This window comes from Callorhinus ursinus, unplaced genomic scaffold, assembly GCF_003265705.2.
Source record: "Callorhinus ursinus isolate GAN/ISIS: 27379988/994484 unplaced genomic scaffold, GSC_fseal_2.0 scaffold11, whole genome shotgun sequence".
In the NCBI taxonomy this organism is placed as follows: domain Eukaryota; kingdom Metazoa; phylum Chordata; class Mammalia; order Carnivora; family Otariidae; genus Callorhinus; species Callorhinus ursinus.
Genome location: NW_027397073.1, coordinates 56,304,873 through 56,322,592, shown reverse-complemented (window position 1 = coordinate 56,322,592; position 17,720 = coordinate 56,304,873). Strand labels below are relative to the sequence as shown.

The following is a 17,720-nucleotide window of genomic DNA, read 5'->3' as shown; positions in this document are numbered from 1 at the left end:
TTTAACTATTTAATTATTCATTCCTGAGTTTAAGAGTCTGTTTCCTTCTTTCTTACAAGGCAAGTAGGCATTTTGCTCAAGTTTTTCCTGACTGCCTTAAAATTACTTTTCCTAGCCTCCTTACTCTTAAGTCCCCTTGCTTTATCTTACCAGTTGACCATTTCTGCAAGGAATGGCTGATATCCCTTCTTCATCCAGGGTCACATCCAAAAGAGGAGCTGGGATACAATAAAAATCATCTGGCTATTGAGAAAAATGAAAGTGCATGTTTATTCAAGGCATATTCTCTGCACAGTAATTGTGCATTCAATTATCTGTTCTGCACATACGTGTACATTGACACAGATTTGTGGAGAGATCCATAGATCTGACTGCTGTGCACCAATCACTGCCATGTAGCCATTCATCTGCCAATACTGAGAGCCCACTACATTCAGGGCATGGTGACAGACACTGGTGTCTGTGGAGAATACTGTTAACTGTTTACCCCAAACCCAATCACCAGTCTTCCTTAAAAGAATCCTAACTTTTTTTTCCTTAGGGACTTTTGTGTCCAACTAAAAAAAAAAACCGCTGATTTCCTAGGCTCTCTTTCAGCTAAGGATGATCACATACATTTCTGCACAATGAAAGGTAACTGGAACTCTACAGAGTAAGATTTCTAAGAAACTAAGGTGAGAAAAATAGAGTAAGTTGGTACAAGTTTCAGGAATGGCCTGGAATGGCCACAAACATGAATATAGTGCTGGGATGGCTCAAGCAACTTATAAGCAAAAGGATGAAGGCTGCATTTGAATGACAAAATAGAAAGATAAAAGGAAGATGAATCCATGCTGAAGCAAAGGAACACCTATCCTCACCTTCTTCCTAAAGAGTGAGAAAAAAAATCCCTATCTGTATAACTCATGATTTCATGGATTTTCTGTTACATGCAGTGAAATGTGTATATAGGTAATATAATCATGCTGTTTTTTTTAATATTTTTTATTATGTGAGTCACCATACAGTACATCATTAGTTTTTGATGTAGTGTTCCATGATTGTTTGTGTATAATCATGTTTTTTAAAGATTTTTTTTTTAATTTAACAGAGAGAGAGACAGCGAGAGAGGGAATACAAGCAGGGGGAGCAGCAGAGGGAGAAACAGGCTTCCCGCTGAGCAGGGAACCCGATGTGGGACTCGATCCCAGGACCCCAGGATCATGACCTTAGTGGAAGGCAGACGCTTAACGACTGAGCCACCCAGGCACCTCTATAATCATGTTTTTTAAAAGAAAGTACATGAGGGGCTCCTGGGTGGCTCAGTCAGTTGAGCATCCAACTCTTGATTTTGGCTCAGGTCATGATCTCAGGGGCATGAGATCAAGCCCCACGTTGGATTCTGCACTGGGCTTGGAGTCTGCTTAAGATTCTCTCTCTCTCGGCTTGCTGGAAGAGAGGTGGGGGGTGGAGGGATGGGAGGGAGAAGAGATAATTGGGTGAGGGGCATTGAGGAGGGCACTTGATGTAATGAGCATAGGGTATTATATGCAACTGATGTATCACCAAATTTTACCTATGAAACTAATAAAAAAAAATTCTCTCCCTCTCTCTCTGCCCCTCCCTCCCCTCCTAGTGCAAGCACGTGCATTCTCTAATTAATTAATTAATTAATTCAGGATGTATGACTACGTTTATGCAGTTAGTTATGCTGGTCCCATCTTTGACTAGTTATTTATCAATTATGAAATTGGAAATAAATTAGATTGCCTATTTTGCTCAATTAAATGTGTTACTGAAAGAAACATTTGATTCACATCTTCTAAATATTAGAAACAAATATATTTGGTCACTGAAATTCTGCTCATGATAAATAATACTGTAGACTTTGTATTATGTATCCAGAGATTGATTTAGTATTTGTGATTTAGTGTAACAGCTCTACTAACACAAGGGTTAAATAATCTATTCCTTTATGGCTAGGATTCCACTGAAAATTATATTTATTGGATATTTAATTAAATCATAAAATTTTATTTGGGCCTATAGAAGCAGTCATTTTTTACCCTGCTTGTCTATATTTTCTAAGTTTCTGGAAGAAACAAATAAATACTACTGAAGAATCAGCATAGGAAAATTGGATCAAGATAGCGAAATGCACATACCACTTTCTCCTCCCTCTGCAAATCAAAGTGTCAAAAGAGATACGTTTTACAAAGAGTAGATCTATAAATCACTAAACATTTCCATTAACAGAACAGAAATTGCTGGATATTCCTGGAAGATAAAAAGCAAGCAAGAATGGTTTGATAAGGGCAGAGGAAAACCTCATTCTGAAAAAAGATACAAAGAAAAATGTGTAGAAGATAAATGCTGAAATAGAAAAAGCACATATCCAGCACAAGAATAAAAGCAATAGTAAGGCATCCCCAATTCAGAAGACAATGGCCAAAGTAACCTAAGAATGTTTTTCTGAACAAAGAGGCCAGGAAACCATCCCTCCTTCTAACACTGAACAGCAGGCAGCAGTTCAGTGAGATTTCAGAATAAAACCCATCAAGTGTCCTCTTGGTGACAAAATGAGCACCTGCCTTGAGGTCAGGAGGGGTTTATCCTGGTGTAGTGGTCCTTGGACAGAAAATAAAATCATGGGGCACCTGCGTGGCTTAGTCATTAAGCGTCTGCCTTTGGCTCAGGTCATGATCCTAGGGTCCTGAGATCGAGGCCTGTGGAGCAGGAAGCCTGCTTCTCCCTCTCCCACCAGCACCCCCCCACCCCGACCCACTTGTATTCCCTCTCTCGCTGTGTCTCTGTGTCAACTAAATAAATAAAATCTTTAAAAAAGAAAAGAAAAAAGAAAATTGTCCTTCGTTGGAGCCTTCTAAAAGAATATAGACAGAAGTATAAAAAGGGAAGTTAGGTTTGCCTGAAAAGCAAATAAATTACAATTCTTTAGGATTATCATTACTTTGGAGTTGATACCGTATTTGTTTGTCTTAAAGTGAAGTGTGACAGCTGACTGACACACTCTACCACTCACACAGGCCCAGACCGCATCCACTACGAGAGTTTTGGCAAGAAACTAAGTCTACATAACTGCAAAGGAAATATACAGTCTTTACCTATATTCATCAATCAATCAATCAATCAACCTAGTCCTCCATTAACAAATAGGAATCAACACCCAAAGATCAAAATGAACTGAACAGTAATGTAGTGATGCCAAAAATAAACAGAGGACCCTGAAGAAAACAGTAATTCAAGGAAAAGAAGACCACCTTGGAATTTAAGGTTTAATTCAGTACCTTCAAGAGTGTGAAAAAAGAGCAGATGGCTAAGATACAGAGGAAGTCAGGGGAAGGAGAGGCTTCAGGAAATTAACAAAGTGACTGTTAAATTTCTTAAAATTAGGGCGCCTGGGTGGCTCAGTTGGTTAAGCGTCTGCCTTCGGCTCAGATCATGATCCCAGGGTCCTAGGATCAAGTCCCGCATCGGGCTCCCTGCTCAATGGGGAGCCTGCTTCTCCCTCTCCTCCCTGCTCCCATTCTCTCTCTCTCTCTCTCTCAAATAAATAAATAAAATCTTTAAAATTTTTTCTTAAAATTAACGAAAGGCTGAAATATCGATACCACCATGACCAAATTATTGTTATAAAAAAAAAAGAAGTTAAAGGGATAGGCAAGAATGCAGAACAAACATGCACACAAATAAAGTTTGGAAAACAAGAGAACATTTAAGAGACACTGAGGTTCAATCCAAACAATGCAACAGTCATCTAACAGGAGTTCCAGAAGGAGATAAAGAAGAAAAAGAAGGGAGTAAGTACTGCTTTTAAATATTAGAAGACAATATATAGAACTAAAGAATGACTGAGTGCTCATACTGAAAGAACTCACATAGCAGGGACTAGGATGGAGGTTGTAAAAAGGTAAAACTGGTAAAAATGCAAGGTTCCAACAATAAACATAAGGTTCAAAAGGCTTCCACATTGGCATATAAAGGAATGAGGTCAGTAGAGATACTGTGCTTCCCCACAGCCAACAGTGCACAAGAGAAGACAATGGACAAGTATTTCCAAAATTCTGGAGGAAAATTATTCCAAGCATGGGATTCAATGTGCAAAAAAATTAAGAAAAGACTAGCATAATCTACCTCTCTGTCTTCTAAATTACTGAATTTATATCTTCACTAGGTAAGTATACTGGATCAGATTCATATGTCTAAGATTAATGCAAACTTACCTCATGAAACTCATGATGTTAAATCTTCATTAAGAAAGGGAAAGGGAAACTTTAGCGTGATGGTTCTATTATTGTATGTAAATGACAAAGAAAGAAAGAAACAGTAGGAGACGATGGAGGATGGGGGAAGACAGTGAAACACACACAAATACACACACACACACAGAAGGAAGGAGGAAGTGAAGAAGGACAGAAGCAAACAAAGAGACAGACCAGGACAGGTACTTGGGCAAGAGAAGGAGGGATAGAGGAATTGGTATTTATGCTGTCAAATTCAGACAGGAAACTTAAAAAGTTTAGGTATGTTTTTAAGAAACTTCCAAGTCCACTTGCAGAAACAGATGCTGAATTTTTTAGGAAGAAAATCTGTGAAGATGTTTACCAGGCCTGATATATGGTATATATACCATTTATTTTACTAAATTTAAATTCAATTAACTAACATAGTATATCATTAGTCTCAGATATAGAGTTAAATATTACATCAGTTGCATATAACACCCAGTGCTCATCACATCATGACCCTCCTTAAAGTCAATCACCCACTTGCCCCATCTCCCCGTCCACCTCCCCTCCACCAACCCTCAGTCTGTTCCCTATAGTTAAGAGGCTCTCGTGTTTTTTTCCCCTCTGATGACTTCCCATTCAGTTTTCCCACCCTTCCCCTATGATCCTCTACGCTGCTTCTTATATTCCACATGTGAGTGAAACCATATAATTATCTTTCTGATTGACTTCTTTCACTCAGCACACCATCCACGTCGATGTAAATGGTTAAGTATTCATCCTGATGGCTGAGTAATATTCCACTGTATATATATACCACTTCTTTATCCATTCATCTGTCAATGGACATCTTGGCTCTTTCCAATTTGGCTATTGTGGACAATGCTGTTATAAACATTGGGGTGCAGGTGCCCCTTCAGATCACTACACTTATTTATTTGGGGTAAATACCTAGTAGTGCAATTGCTGAGTCATACGGTAGCTTTATTTTTTTTTTATATTTTTTATTGTTATGTTAATCACCATACATTACATCATTAGTTTCTGATGTAGTGTTCCATGATTCATTGTTTGTGCATAACACCCAGTGCTCCATGCAGAACGTGTCCTCTTTAATACCCATCACCAGGCTAACCCATCCCCCCACCCCCTCCCCTCTAGAAACCTCAGTTTGTTTTTCAGAGTCCATCCTCTCTCATGGTTCGTCTCCCCCTCCGACTTACTCCCCTTCATTCTTCCCCTCCTGCTATCTTCTTCTTCTTCTTTTTTTCTTAACATATATTGCATTATTTGTTTCAGAAGTACAGATCTGTGATTCAACAGTCTTGCACAATTCACAGCGCTCACCATAGCACATACCCTCCCCAATGTCTATCACCCAGCCACCCCATCCCTCCCAACCCTCCCATCCCCCACCACTCCAGCAAACCTCAGTTTGTTTCCTGAGGTTAAAAATTCCTCATATCAGCAAGGTCATATAATACATGTCTTTCTCTGACTGACTTATTTCACTCAGCATAACACCCTCCAGTTCCATCCACGTCGTTGCAAATGGCAAGATCTCATTCCTTTTGATGGCTGCATAATATTCCATTGTGTATATATCCCCCATCTTCTTTATCCATTCATCTGTCGATGGACATCTTGGCTCTTTCCACAGTTTGGCTATTGTGGACATTGCTGCTATAAATATTGGGGTGCATGTACCCCTTTGGATCCCTACATTTGTATCTTTGGGGTAAATACCCAGGAGTGCAATTGCTGGATCATATGGTAGCTCTATTTTCAACTGTTTGAGGAACCTCCATACTGTTTTCCAGAGTGGCTACACCAGCTTGCATTACCACCAATAGTGTAAGAGGGTTCCTCTTTCTCCACATCCTCGCCAACATTTGTTATTTCCTGACTTACTAATTTTAGCCATTCTGACTGGTGTCAGGTGGTATTCATTGTGGTTTTGATTTGTATTTCCCTGATGCCAAGTGATGTGGAGCATTTTTTCATGTGTCTGTGGGCCATTTGAATGTCTTCTTTGGAGAAATGTCTTTTCATGTCTTCTGCCCAATTCTTGATTGGATTATTTGTTCTTTGGGTGTTGACTTTGATAAGTTCCTTATAGATCTTGGGATACTAGCCCTTTATCTGATATGTCATTTGCAAATATCTTCTCCCATTCCATAGGTTGCCTTTTAGTTTTGTCAACTGCTTCCTTTGCTGTGCAGAAGCTTTTTATCTTGATGAAGTCCCAGTAGTTCATTTTTGCTTTTGTTTCCCTTGCCTTTGGAAATGAGTCTTGCAAGAAGTTGCTGTGGCCAAGGTCAAGGAGGTAGCTGCCTGTGTTCTCCTCTAGGATTTTGATGGATTCCTGTCTCACATTTAAGTCTTTCATCCATTTTGAGTCTATTTTTATGTATAGTGTAAGAAAATGGTCCAGTTTCATTCTTCTGCATGTGGCTGTCCAATTTATCCAAGACCAGTTGTTGAAGAGACTTTTTTCCATTGGATATTCTTTCCTGCTTTGTTGAAGATTAGTTGACCATAGAGTTGAGGGTCCATTTCTGGGCTCTCTATTCTGTTCCATTGATCGATGTGTCTGTTTTTGTGCCAGTACCATACCGTCTTGATGATGACAGCTTTGTAATAGAGCTCGAAGTCTGGCACTTGCCACAGGTTTTCTATTTCTTCCTATTTCAGTTTTGGTAGTTTAAATGTTTCTAGGAATGCATCCATTTCTTCCAGAAAGAGAGAGAGAAAGAGAGAACAACCAGGCAGAGGAAGAGGGAAAAGCAGGCTCCCCACTGAGCAGAGAGCCAGATGTGGGGCTCAGTCTCAGGACCCTAAGGTCATGATCTGAGCTGAAGGCAGCTGCTTAACTGACTGAGCCACCCAGATGCCCCCAAACTTTCTTTTGTGTCCATTAGCATGATAAATGGTTCTCTACTCCCTCACTTTCAATCTGGAGGTGCTTTTGGGTCTAAAATGAGTCTCTTATAGACAGCATATTGATGGGTCTTCCCTTTTTTATCCAATCTGATACCCTTTCAGAGGTTTTCATTGGTGCATTTAGCCCATTTACATTCAGAGTAACTACTGAAAGATATGGGTTCAGTGCCATTTTATTACCTGTAAAGTCCCTGTTTCTGTAGACTCTCTGGTTCTTTTGGTCTGTTACTTTTGGGCTCACTCTTTGCTTGCAGGATCCCCTTTAATATTTCTTGCAGGGCTGGTTTAAGTGCTCACAATTCTTTTAGTTGCTGGTTTTTGTATTTTTTAAGATTTTATTTATTTGACAGAGAGAGAGCACGCACAAGCAGGGGGACTGGCAAGCAGAGCGGGAGGGAGAAGCAGACTCCCCACTGAGCAAGGAGCCTGATGCAGGGCTCGATCCCAGGACCCTGGGATCATGACCTTTAGCCAAAGGCAGATGCTTCACTGACTAAGCCACCCAGAGGCCCTTTTTTAGTTTGTTTGTCCTGGAAGCTCTTTATCTTTCCTTCCATTCTTAATGACATCCTTGCTGGATAAAGTATTCTTGCCTGCATGTTTTTTTTAAATTTAGCACCCTGAATATATCATGCCAGTCCTTTCTGGCCTGCCTGGTCTCTGTGGATAGGTCTGCTGCCAGTCTAATGTTCTACCCTTGTACATTAAGGACCTCTTGGCTTGAGCTGTTTTCAGGATTTTCTCTTTATCTCTGAAATTTGCAAGCTTCACTATTATATATGTCGGGGTGTTGACCTATACTTATTGATTTTGAGGGGGGATTCTCTGTGCCTCTTGGACTTGAATACCTTGAATAATCTTCCCAAGATTAGGGAAGTTCTCAGCTATGATTTGCTCAAATATACCTTCTGTTCCCCCCCTTTCTTCTTCCTCTGTGACCCCAATAATTCTAATACTGTTTCACTTTATGGCATCACTAATTTCTCGAAGCCTCCCCTCATGGTCCATTACTTGTTTTTCTCTCTTTTCCTCAGCTTCCTTCCTTTCCATCATTTTGTTTTCTTTGTCACTGACTCTCCCAGCTGCCTCAGTTACCCTAGCTGTTAGAGCATCCATTTCAGAGTGCATCTCAGTTAAAGCATTTTTAATATTGACCTGATTAGATTTTATTTCTGCACTAAGAGATTCTCTAGTGTCTTTTATGCTTTTTTCAAGCCTAGCTAGTAACTTTATAATTATTATTCTAAATTCTGGGACTGATATTTTCTTATATCCATATTGATTCGATTTATGGCAGAGTATTACCTCTGGTTCTTCCTTTTGTTGTGAACTTCTCCTTCGAGTCATTTTGTCCAGAGAAGAACAGATGAACAAGAGAACAAAATAAAAAATATCAACCACGACCCAGTGAAATACACACTAGATAAATCTGAAGAGGTCAGAAACCAAAGAAGAAAAGAAAAAAAAAGGGAAAAAAAAGAGAATATTATCTCACAGGTGGACAAAACAGGGTAATCCACTTGATCCTGGGTGTATTCTGGTCTGTTGGTTAGAAGACACTAAATCCCAAAATTGTAAAGAAAAACATATAAATACACACACACACACACACACACACACACACACAAACACACACACACACAAATAAAACTGAATACAGTGAAATGAAGCCAAAAATGAAGACTATAATAATATAAATGTAAAAATTAAAATTAAAAAAAGCCTTAAAAACAGAGTTGATGAAATAAGAAACTAGCTGAAAAGGAAAAAAAGAAAGAAAAATTTACAATGAAATATAAAAGACTCATGAGAAAAAAACCTCAAATTCTATATACTATTTTCCCCTATCACAGGAGTTTTTCAGTTCTGTGTGATCCATAAACTTGGCATTTGCCTGACGTTCCTGCTGGACTTCTGGGGTAAGGGCCTGTTGCACTGATTCTCAGGTGTCTTTGCCTGGGCGGAGTTGTACCACCCCTTGCCAGGCAGCCAGCTCAGTGTAAGCTGCTTCGGGTTGCTCTATGTGGCTTTTGTTCCCTGAAGGCTTTTTGCACTGCTTTAGAGGATGAAAAAAAGTAAAAATGGCAGTGTGCTGATCTGCTGAATGATCACGGCCCCCACTTTTCAGTGCACCCTCAGGGACAAGCAGTCAATCCCTTTTGTGTGCAATAAACTGTGCAGACTCCTGTGGTGCATACCCAAACAAATCCTCCTGGGGCGGGGGTGGTCTCATCATGGCCCCCCTGCTCGCTGGGCCCCCGCTTGGGGAGCAGTTGCCTGATCCTGCAAGAACCCCTGCCGCTCCTCCCAGGGGACGGAGCAGAGTGTTGGAGTGGCTGTCACTTACTGGACTCCTGTTTAGAGAGCAGTCATGGGACTGTGCTGTGGTTCCTGGTTTATGGCAATGCCTAGCTTGAGATCCCACTCCCAGGTTGGCTGATTGTAGCCAGCTTCCTGGCTCCAATGCTTGGGGAACTCTGCCACACTCAGGCACCCCCATTCTTTCTGTGACCCTGGGGATCCTGAGACCACACTGTCCCACCTAAGATTCTGCCCTGCTTCACCACCTGAGCACTTTTCAGGCACTGGAGCAGACTTCTAAAAGTTCTGATTTTGAACTCTGCAGCTATATCACTTTCTAGTAGCTGGCTTACAGAGGATAACTCCCCGCCGTGGTTTATCTTCTGATATATCCCCTCAGATTCACATCTTTGCACTTTCTACCTTACAAAAAGTGGTTGCTTTTCTATTTGTAGAATTTCAGGAATTCTTTACTTAGATATCAGGTTGAATTCATAGGGGTTCAGAATGATTTGACAGATACCCAGCTGAATTCCTGGGACCAGATGAAACGAGGGTCCCCTACTTTTCCACCATCTTCCCTAGAAAGCCCTACCATATTTTTTTTAAAGGCTAGCTTTATGTGGCTTTTTATATTTTGATGAAGAACAATCTGAATTCTGAACACGCACATACAATGCCAGGCTTTCACTGACTTCCAGATGCTGCACTTCTCAGTATAGCTCAAGATCTCTACTCCCTGGAATATATACTCAGTATAGCTCAAGATCTCTACTTCCCTTCACCCACAACCACTCTCCCTGCTGCACACCCATTCTCTATTCACTCTGGAACATGGCTTCAGCAGCAAGAGTGGAAGGGAGAAGAGGAAGATGGGCAGGAGAAAGAGTGCCCAGGGCCATTCCCCTTGCCTACCACAAATGTGGTCCTCTCTCTGCCTTTGCTGGAGTTAAACCCAGTTTCCTACACCTGCATGTTATGGAAAAGTAAGACACTCTTCATTTATTTTTATACTTAAAGGCCCAATGAAAAGTGCCCACTTTATATTTCCCTTGAGACACTTGAGGGTCTAAGTAAAAGAGGGAGGAATGCTGTTTCTATGTGACTAGAAGTCCAAAGTATTAGGAAACCTAAAGATGCATTGTACGCATCTTCTTGAGTACCTGCAGGATTCAGGGAAGCTATAGATGCTCTACTGTTTTGCAGTTTGCTAGGGAAGAGCAAAAATCTTAGTCCAAAGTAGCTGGAAACAGAAATGGGAAAGGAAGCATATAGACCAAGTTCTTAGGAATCTCTTGAAACGATCTGGGAGATAAATGTGAAATGACCAAGGGAATTTAAACCAGCATGGTAAACCTGTTCTTTGACAGGCATCTTGGCCAGGACTCACATGGCTGAAGCCCTTGCCTCAAGCTGTGGGTGTCACTTTTACTCAATTACAGCTATAGAAAATCCTGCCCTCCACAAAGATACAGGTTTCAACTAGGATGAAAGTTGAAACAGCACAGAACTAAAAATGCACTGCCTCAGGTACATAATTTTGTACAATGGAAGGTTCTAGAACTGTACTGCTCAATACATTAGCTACAAGCCATATGTGGCAACTTAGATTTAAATCAATTAAGATTAAATAAAATTAAAAATTCAGTTCCTTATTCACACTAGCTACATACTGGACACACACTAGCTGTCCCTTTGGACAGCACAAAATCATTTCCATCACTAGAAAGCTCTAAAAGACAGTGCTATTTTAGGGCATTATTAGCACAAACGCAAAGGTTAACTTGGAAATATGAGCTACTCTGGCAACTGTGTGATTAATATATCTAAAAGATATGACTTACAGATAACCTAAAGTAACTCAAATATGAGGGTGCCTTCAACCAAGCCTGCTACCCAATATCCTTGAAGTTTTAATTTATGTCATTATTGATATCACATTAAACAGATAAGAAATATAAATCAGAGTGATTAACTAACTTGCCCCAGATAGTTGTATCTGTAACTACAGAATATCAAGTTTCTTTTTTTTCTATATATCCCTAAAGTTCCAAGAATCCTATCTGCATAGAACCTAATATAGGATCTTGCACAGAGAATGTATCCAGTAATATTGGTTGCATCACTGATGCAATTACTGATTTCAATTATTTCAATGACGCAATGAGTGAAGGAATAAATGAGTAGAGCTAGTAGTAAAACAGAGCAATAGGAGAACATGACTAAGAGCCTCAGAAGTAAAATTGTGGTCACTGAATTGCTAAGGGTGAGCTGGAATTTCAACCAGCAATTTCTCAGAACACATGTGATGCCTTCCTTATGGTTTTCTGAATCAATCTCTTGCCCACTTAATTAACGCTGGTATCTTTCACTTTTTACCCCTTGCTTAGAATACTTTGGACCCACTTCTCTGGGAGTCCTTTGCCTGTCCACAGAATTTACACCCAGTGCTAGATTTAAGTAAAGTCTCTGTGTATCCCAGCCATAGAGATGTGCTCCATTACCAAATAAGTTATTCTCAGCTCAACAAAGAAGGGAATAAATTTAGCGTTGAGAGAAACTGCTACAGGGGGGATAAAGAATAACCACTTAAGTTTCAAATTTGTAAAATTTTGCACTCTGTTGTCTGCTTTAGTTTTCTCTAGAAGAGACAGGATGACCAGCTTTTTCTATTATTTTCTTCATGTTCCCCCCCGGCCCCTAATCAAGTCAAAATTTTGAGCCATGATTATTACTTACAGAAGATTCGCTGACTCCAAAGATGTCTCTGACATCCCGAACAGATTGCTTGTTCTTTTTTCTCATGGTTTGAGTGTAAGTGTTATATCTCTTTTTTACTGCAGCTGCTTGGGTTCGAGTCAGTGTAGAGAGCAAGGCTTTGCCATCCTCCTCTTCATCACCCGAGATCAGGGTTGATAAACCCACATCTTGCAACCACTCTGCTTCAAGTTCTCCTTCTGAAAATAACATTACCAAGAAAAGGTTAGAACATTCTGCATTTGATTAGATGACGTGTATATCTACAGGCCTGTGCATATCAGTGAATAGGAAGTGTCAATAAACACTATATTAAGGCGATCTTGGACCCTGACGGCATGTTAAGTGAAATAAATCAGACAGACAAAGACAAATACCATATGATCTCACTTCTATGTGAAGTCTTAAAACAAAACAAAAACCACAAGTTCATAGATACAGAGAACAGACAGGTGGTTGCCAGAGGTAGGAGGTAGGTGAAATAGGTGAAGGGAGCAAAAGTCCAAGCTTCCAGTTATAAAATAAGTAAGTCATGGGAATATACTGTATAGCATGATGATGATAATAGTTAATAATACTGTATTGCAATATTAGAAAGTTGCTAAGGAGTAAATCTTAAACACTGTCATCACAAGGAAAAAAATCTGTATTTATGGTGATAGATATAAACTAGACTTAATTGTGGTGATCACTTTGCAACATATACAAATATCAAATCATTACATTGTACACCTGAAACTAATATGTCATATGTCAGTTATACCTGAATTTAAAATAAAGAGACCATCCTTTTTCCCAGAGTAATTGTAGGAAAGGCCTATGGGAATGAATGAAAAATTCGTATGATATGTTTTTAAGAATTTATTTATTTATTTGAGAGAGAGAGAGCACACGTGTACATGCGAGTGGGAGGAGAGGCAGATGGAGAAGGAGAGAGAGAGAGAGAGAGAGAGAAGAAGGCTCCACTCACACTCGCAGCCTGACACAGGGCTTGATCCCATGACCCTGAGTTCATAACCTGAGCCAAAATCAAGAGTCACACGCTTAACTGACTGAGCTACCCAGGTGCCCTGTATGATATTTTTTAAATAAGTCAAATTTTAAAGTGTTTTCTAGGAGAGTAAGGTTAATTGGAAAATTTAGTAAGGTAATTTTCTTCACCAGAGAGTTAAATATAAGCCATATCTGGACTTCCAATCTCAAACAATGATAAAATATGAATATTTAAACTAAAACTGTAATAGAAAAAGAGTGGCTTAGTGGTACAGGAAAGGGTTTTTTAATCACTCAAATGCTGGTTTAAATTCCAATGCAACCATTTACTAGGTGAATGGCTTTGGAAAGTTTTTAGATATCTCTAGGCTTCTGTCCTGTTAGCAAAATGGAGGTAATAATAAGATGTATCAGGTGACTATGAGGATTGTTTTATCAATTTATTCATGAGAGATGGCAAAGAATCTGGAACAGAGGATGAATTCAATAGATATTCATTCTCTTACTTTTCTCTATAATTTTAAACATTAGGTAATCTTCCCTTTTTTTCAGAAGGCAATTAAAAAACTTGAAATTCATCATAATAAAGGTTAATTGCTATTATAAATTAGATGTGCAGAAATAACTTTAAAAATTCAGAATAACAACATCATGTAACAGAAAATTCACTACACATACATTTCTGGGAACTATGCTAAACAGGCATTACCTGAATGTGATTTATTTAAAAAGCAGATTAGACTGATTTATAAATAGCCTGTCAAGTCATTAGTCTAAGACTCTTGGACTCTGCTTACATTATTGCATCACTGGTATATGAACAAAGCCTTCTAAATGTACTTTACAGGTTCAATTTCTTAGCTAGGCAATCTTTACCCTACCATCTTGTTTCTATTATTCATTTCCTTTATAAGCTACCCCTTTAATAGAAAATGCAAAGGTAAACATAAGCTTACTAGCCTTAATCGAAAATAATAAACCTTTTAAATTAGTGAGCTGTGACTTTGAAATCTTCCTTTACTTAAGCCTTAGATAAGATTTTCATTTTTAAGACAAAATTTACAAATATAGTTTAATATTAAAGTCTTAAAAATTGGAATTTTTCCTCCCTCCACCTCTGTAAACAGTAAAGAGAAGAAGGAAGGAGTAATTGGAGTTAACATATGCTAGGGGTGAGGATGGTCTAAATCCTTGCACTCGGACTACAGAAATCTGTAGAATATCTATTCTCCATAGGAAAGAAATGTCTTAGAAATCAGTGTTACTCCTGTAGCATTGCTAAATTATGGAAATTGCAACCCCGTGTTCATCACTCCAGTTGCCAAATATATACCTTCCACATAGAACACTCTTTTGGATTTCAGCTCCATATATCCAACTACCTACTCAACATCTACTTGACTTTATTGATCACATATCAAACTCAACATGTTCAAACCTGAACACATATTCTTCATTCCCAACTCTAGGCCTCTTTCAGTATTCCACATTTCAGTAAATGAAACCCACCATCCATATATCTAATTAGCAATGAAACTTAGGAAACATTATTGACATCTCCCTCTTTTACACATCAAAACCAGTATCACCAAGTCCTTTTGATATTAATTTGTTATTTCTCAAAAATTTCCCTCTTTATTTATCTCTTCTGCTCTGACCCTGGTCCAAGGTACCATCATGATTCACCTGAACTGCTGCAGGAGCCTCCCAGCTGTTCCTCCCACTGGATTTCCCTTCCAATCCATTCTCCATATTGTAACTAAATTAGACCTTTCCAAATGCAAGTATAAGCTCTTTTCTAAAATAATACCACAGTTCTTCCTTGCTCTTGGGATTAGGAATAAAACCCTTGGGGCGCCTGGGTGGCTCAGTCATTAAGCGTCTGCCTTCGGCTCAGGTCATGATCCCAGGGTCCTGGGATCGAGCCCCACATCGGGCTCCTGGCTCAGCGGGGAGCCTGCTTCTCCCTCTGCCACTCCCTGCTCATGCTCTCTCTCTCTCTCTCTATCTCTGTGTCTCAAATGAATAAATAAAATCTTTAAAAAAAAAGGAATAAAACCCTTCACACAGTCCACAAGACATGAAGCTGCTGACTTTCCTGTCCACAGCCCGTCACCATGCTCTTTTCACTCTCTTCTCTCTAGCAGTACTGGCTTACATTTGTTCCTCAAAAGCTCCATGCTATATTTTGTTACAAGGCCTTTGGACATGCCAGTCCTTCTATTTGGTCCCCTAATTATTGGCCATTCAATCTTTCAGATCTTAGTTTATTCATTTCTCCCTCAATGAAGTCTTCTTTTTTTTTCCTGAACCCTTCAGTCAAGGTCAGGTCCTACTATTACCCATCCTATCCTGCGGTGTGTGTTTTCCCTTCAAATAATTTTTTCCCCAATATACATCTAGTTATATCATTTCATTAATTATTTTCTTTCCTCCTAGATTATAAACTCCATTAGAGCAGGAAACATTTCTGCCTTTGTTTATAACTCTAACACCAACATCTTACAATGCCTACACAGAGTAGGTACAAGTATTTGTGAATTAATTAATTCTCAGTTGAAATATATAATTATTCTAAGTCAGAAAATGATGAATGAAAAACATCAACTTTCAAAAATGACTGTAGCTATCATACATACTATTCTGTACTGAAAATCCACCAGGTTTATAGCTGTTAGATAAAGATAACAAAAAAGGGAATAAAGTCTTCCAGTAAAGGTAGAGTAGCTTGTATAGAAATAAAAATTCTATGTACAACAATTATGAACTCTGAACTAAGTACATAAAATAACTATTTGAGGGTAATGGAGAAGAACCAAGCGTAGGCAGGAAGTGAAAAATAATTAAATTTTGATTCAAGAAAATGTACTATGTGAGATTTACATCTACACAACTTTTCAGCTGAGGTCATCTTCCAATCCCTACACTATACAGAGTGTGTAGAACACAAACAGAAAACCATAGTCTTACTTATTTCAAGAGTCAGAGGATGGAGTAATGGGATTACTAGGATATCTGAAAAATGAGGAACATATTCCTGTTAGAAGGGAGCCACACCACACAGAGCTCCAAAATCTGTGCATAAACTCTCATCAAATCCTTGACAAAACATTAAATCAAAAAGGTGTATGTGAAACTCCAGGCATCCAATTGAAAAATAGCCTCCAAAAGGCTAAAATAAATAGCCAAGCTGCATAGAGCAGAGAAGATGGTGTATAACCAAGTTAACTGCTAGAACTGAAATTAACTCCCTTTACAGGAAGATAATGGGATACAGTCTCTGAAATGTATTAGTGTTATAATATTACATTATCAAAGATGTTTCAATAGCTAGGATGTAAGCAAAACAAAAAAAAATGGACTAATTTGGCAAGAGAAAAGGTCATCAATAGAAAGTGACTCAGATGACTCTGATGTTGGACAAGGACTTTTAGGAAAAGATTCTCATGAATGAATAGAGAATTTCAGCAAAGAAATGAAAAATATAAAAAAGAAACTAAAAGAACTAAAACTTAAATTATAGAACTAAAATTAAAATGTATTAAGTAAAAAACTTGCTGGAAGGGCTTAACAGTGTATTAGAGACTTTAAAAGAAAGGGCTGGTTGGCAAAAAAACAGACACATAGATCAATGGAACAGAATCGAGAGCCCAGAAATGGACCCTCAACTCTATGGTCAACTTATCTTTGACAAAGCAGGAAAGAATGTCCAGTGGAAAAAAGACAGTCTCTTCAACAAATGGTGTTGGGAAAATTGGACAGCCACATGCAGAAGAATGAAACTGGACCATTTCCTTACACCACACACAAAAATAGACTCCAAATGGTTGAAAGACCTAAACGTGAGACAGGAGTCCATCCAAATCCTAAAGCAGAACACAGGTAGCAACCTTTTTGACCTTAGCCGCAGCAACTTCTTCCTAGAAACATCGCCAAAGGCACGGGAAGCCAGGGCAAAAATGAACTATTGGGATTTCATCAAGATAAAAAGCTTTTGCACAGCAAAAGAAACTGTCCACAAAACCAAAAGACAACCGACAGAATGGGAGAAAATATTTGCAAATGACATATCAGATAAAGGGCTAGTCTCCAAAATCTATAAAGAACTTATCAAACTCAAAACCCAAAGAACAAATAATCCAATCAAGAAATGGGCAGAAGACATGAACAGACATTTCTCCAAAGAAGACATCCAAATGGCCAACAGGCACATGAAAAAGTGCTCAACATCGCTCGGCATCAGGGAAATCCAAATCAAAACCTCAATGAGATATCACCTCACACCCGTCAGAATGGCTAAAATTAACAAGTCACGGAACGACAGATGTTGGCGGGGATGTGGAGAAAGGAGAACCCTCCTACACTGTTGGTGGGAATGCAAGCTGGTGCAACCACTCTGGAAAACAGTATGGAGGTTCCTCAAACAGTTGAAATTAGAGCTACCGTTCGATCCAGCAATTGCACTACTGGGTATTTACCCCAAAGATACAAATGTAGGGA

The 17,720-nt window shown here is 39.1% G+C and overlaps 1 protein-coding gene across 6 annotated transcripts in view; it reads right to left on the bottom strand.

Moving 5' to 3' along the window:
- The window catches only part of ARHGAP28 (Rho GTPase activating protein 28), a 203,137-nt gene that overhangs the window by 80,728 nt on the left and 104,689 nt on the right, over positions 1-17,720 (bottom strand). For all 6 annotated transcript variants that reach the window (XM_025886906.2, XM_073898512.1, XM_073898507.1 and 3 more), the window contains one exon: positions 12,210-12,427. In XM_025886906.2, coding sequence (XP_025742691.1) covers positions 12,210-12,427 — 218 coding nt within the window. The remainder of the gene's footprint in view (positions 1-12,209; positions 12,428-17,720) is intronic.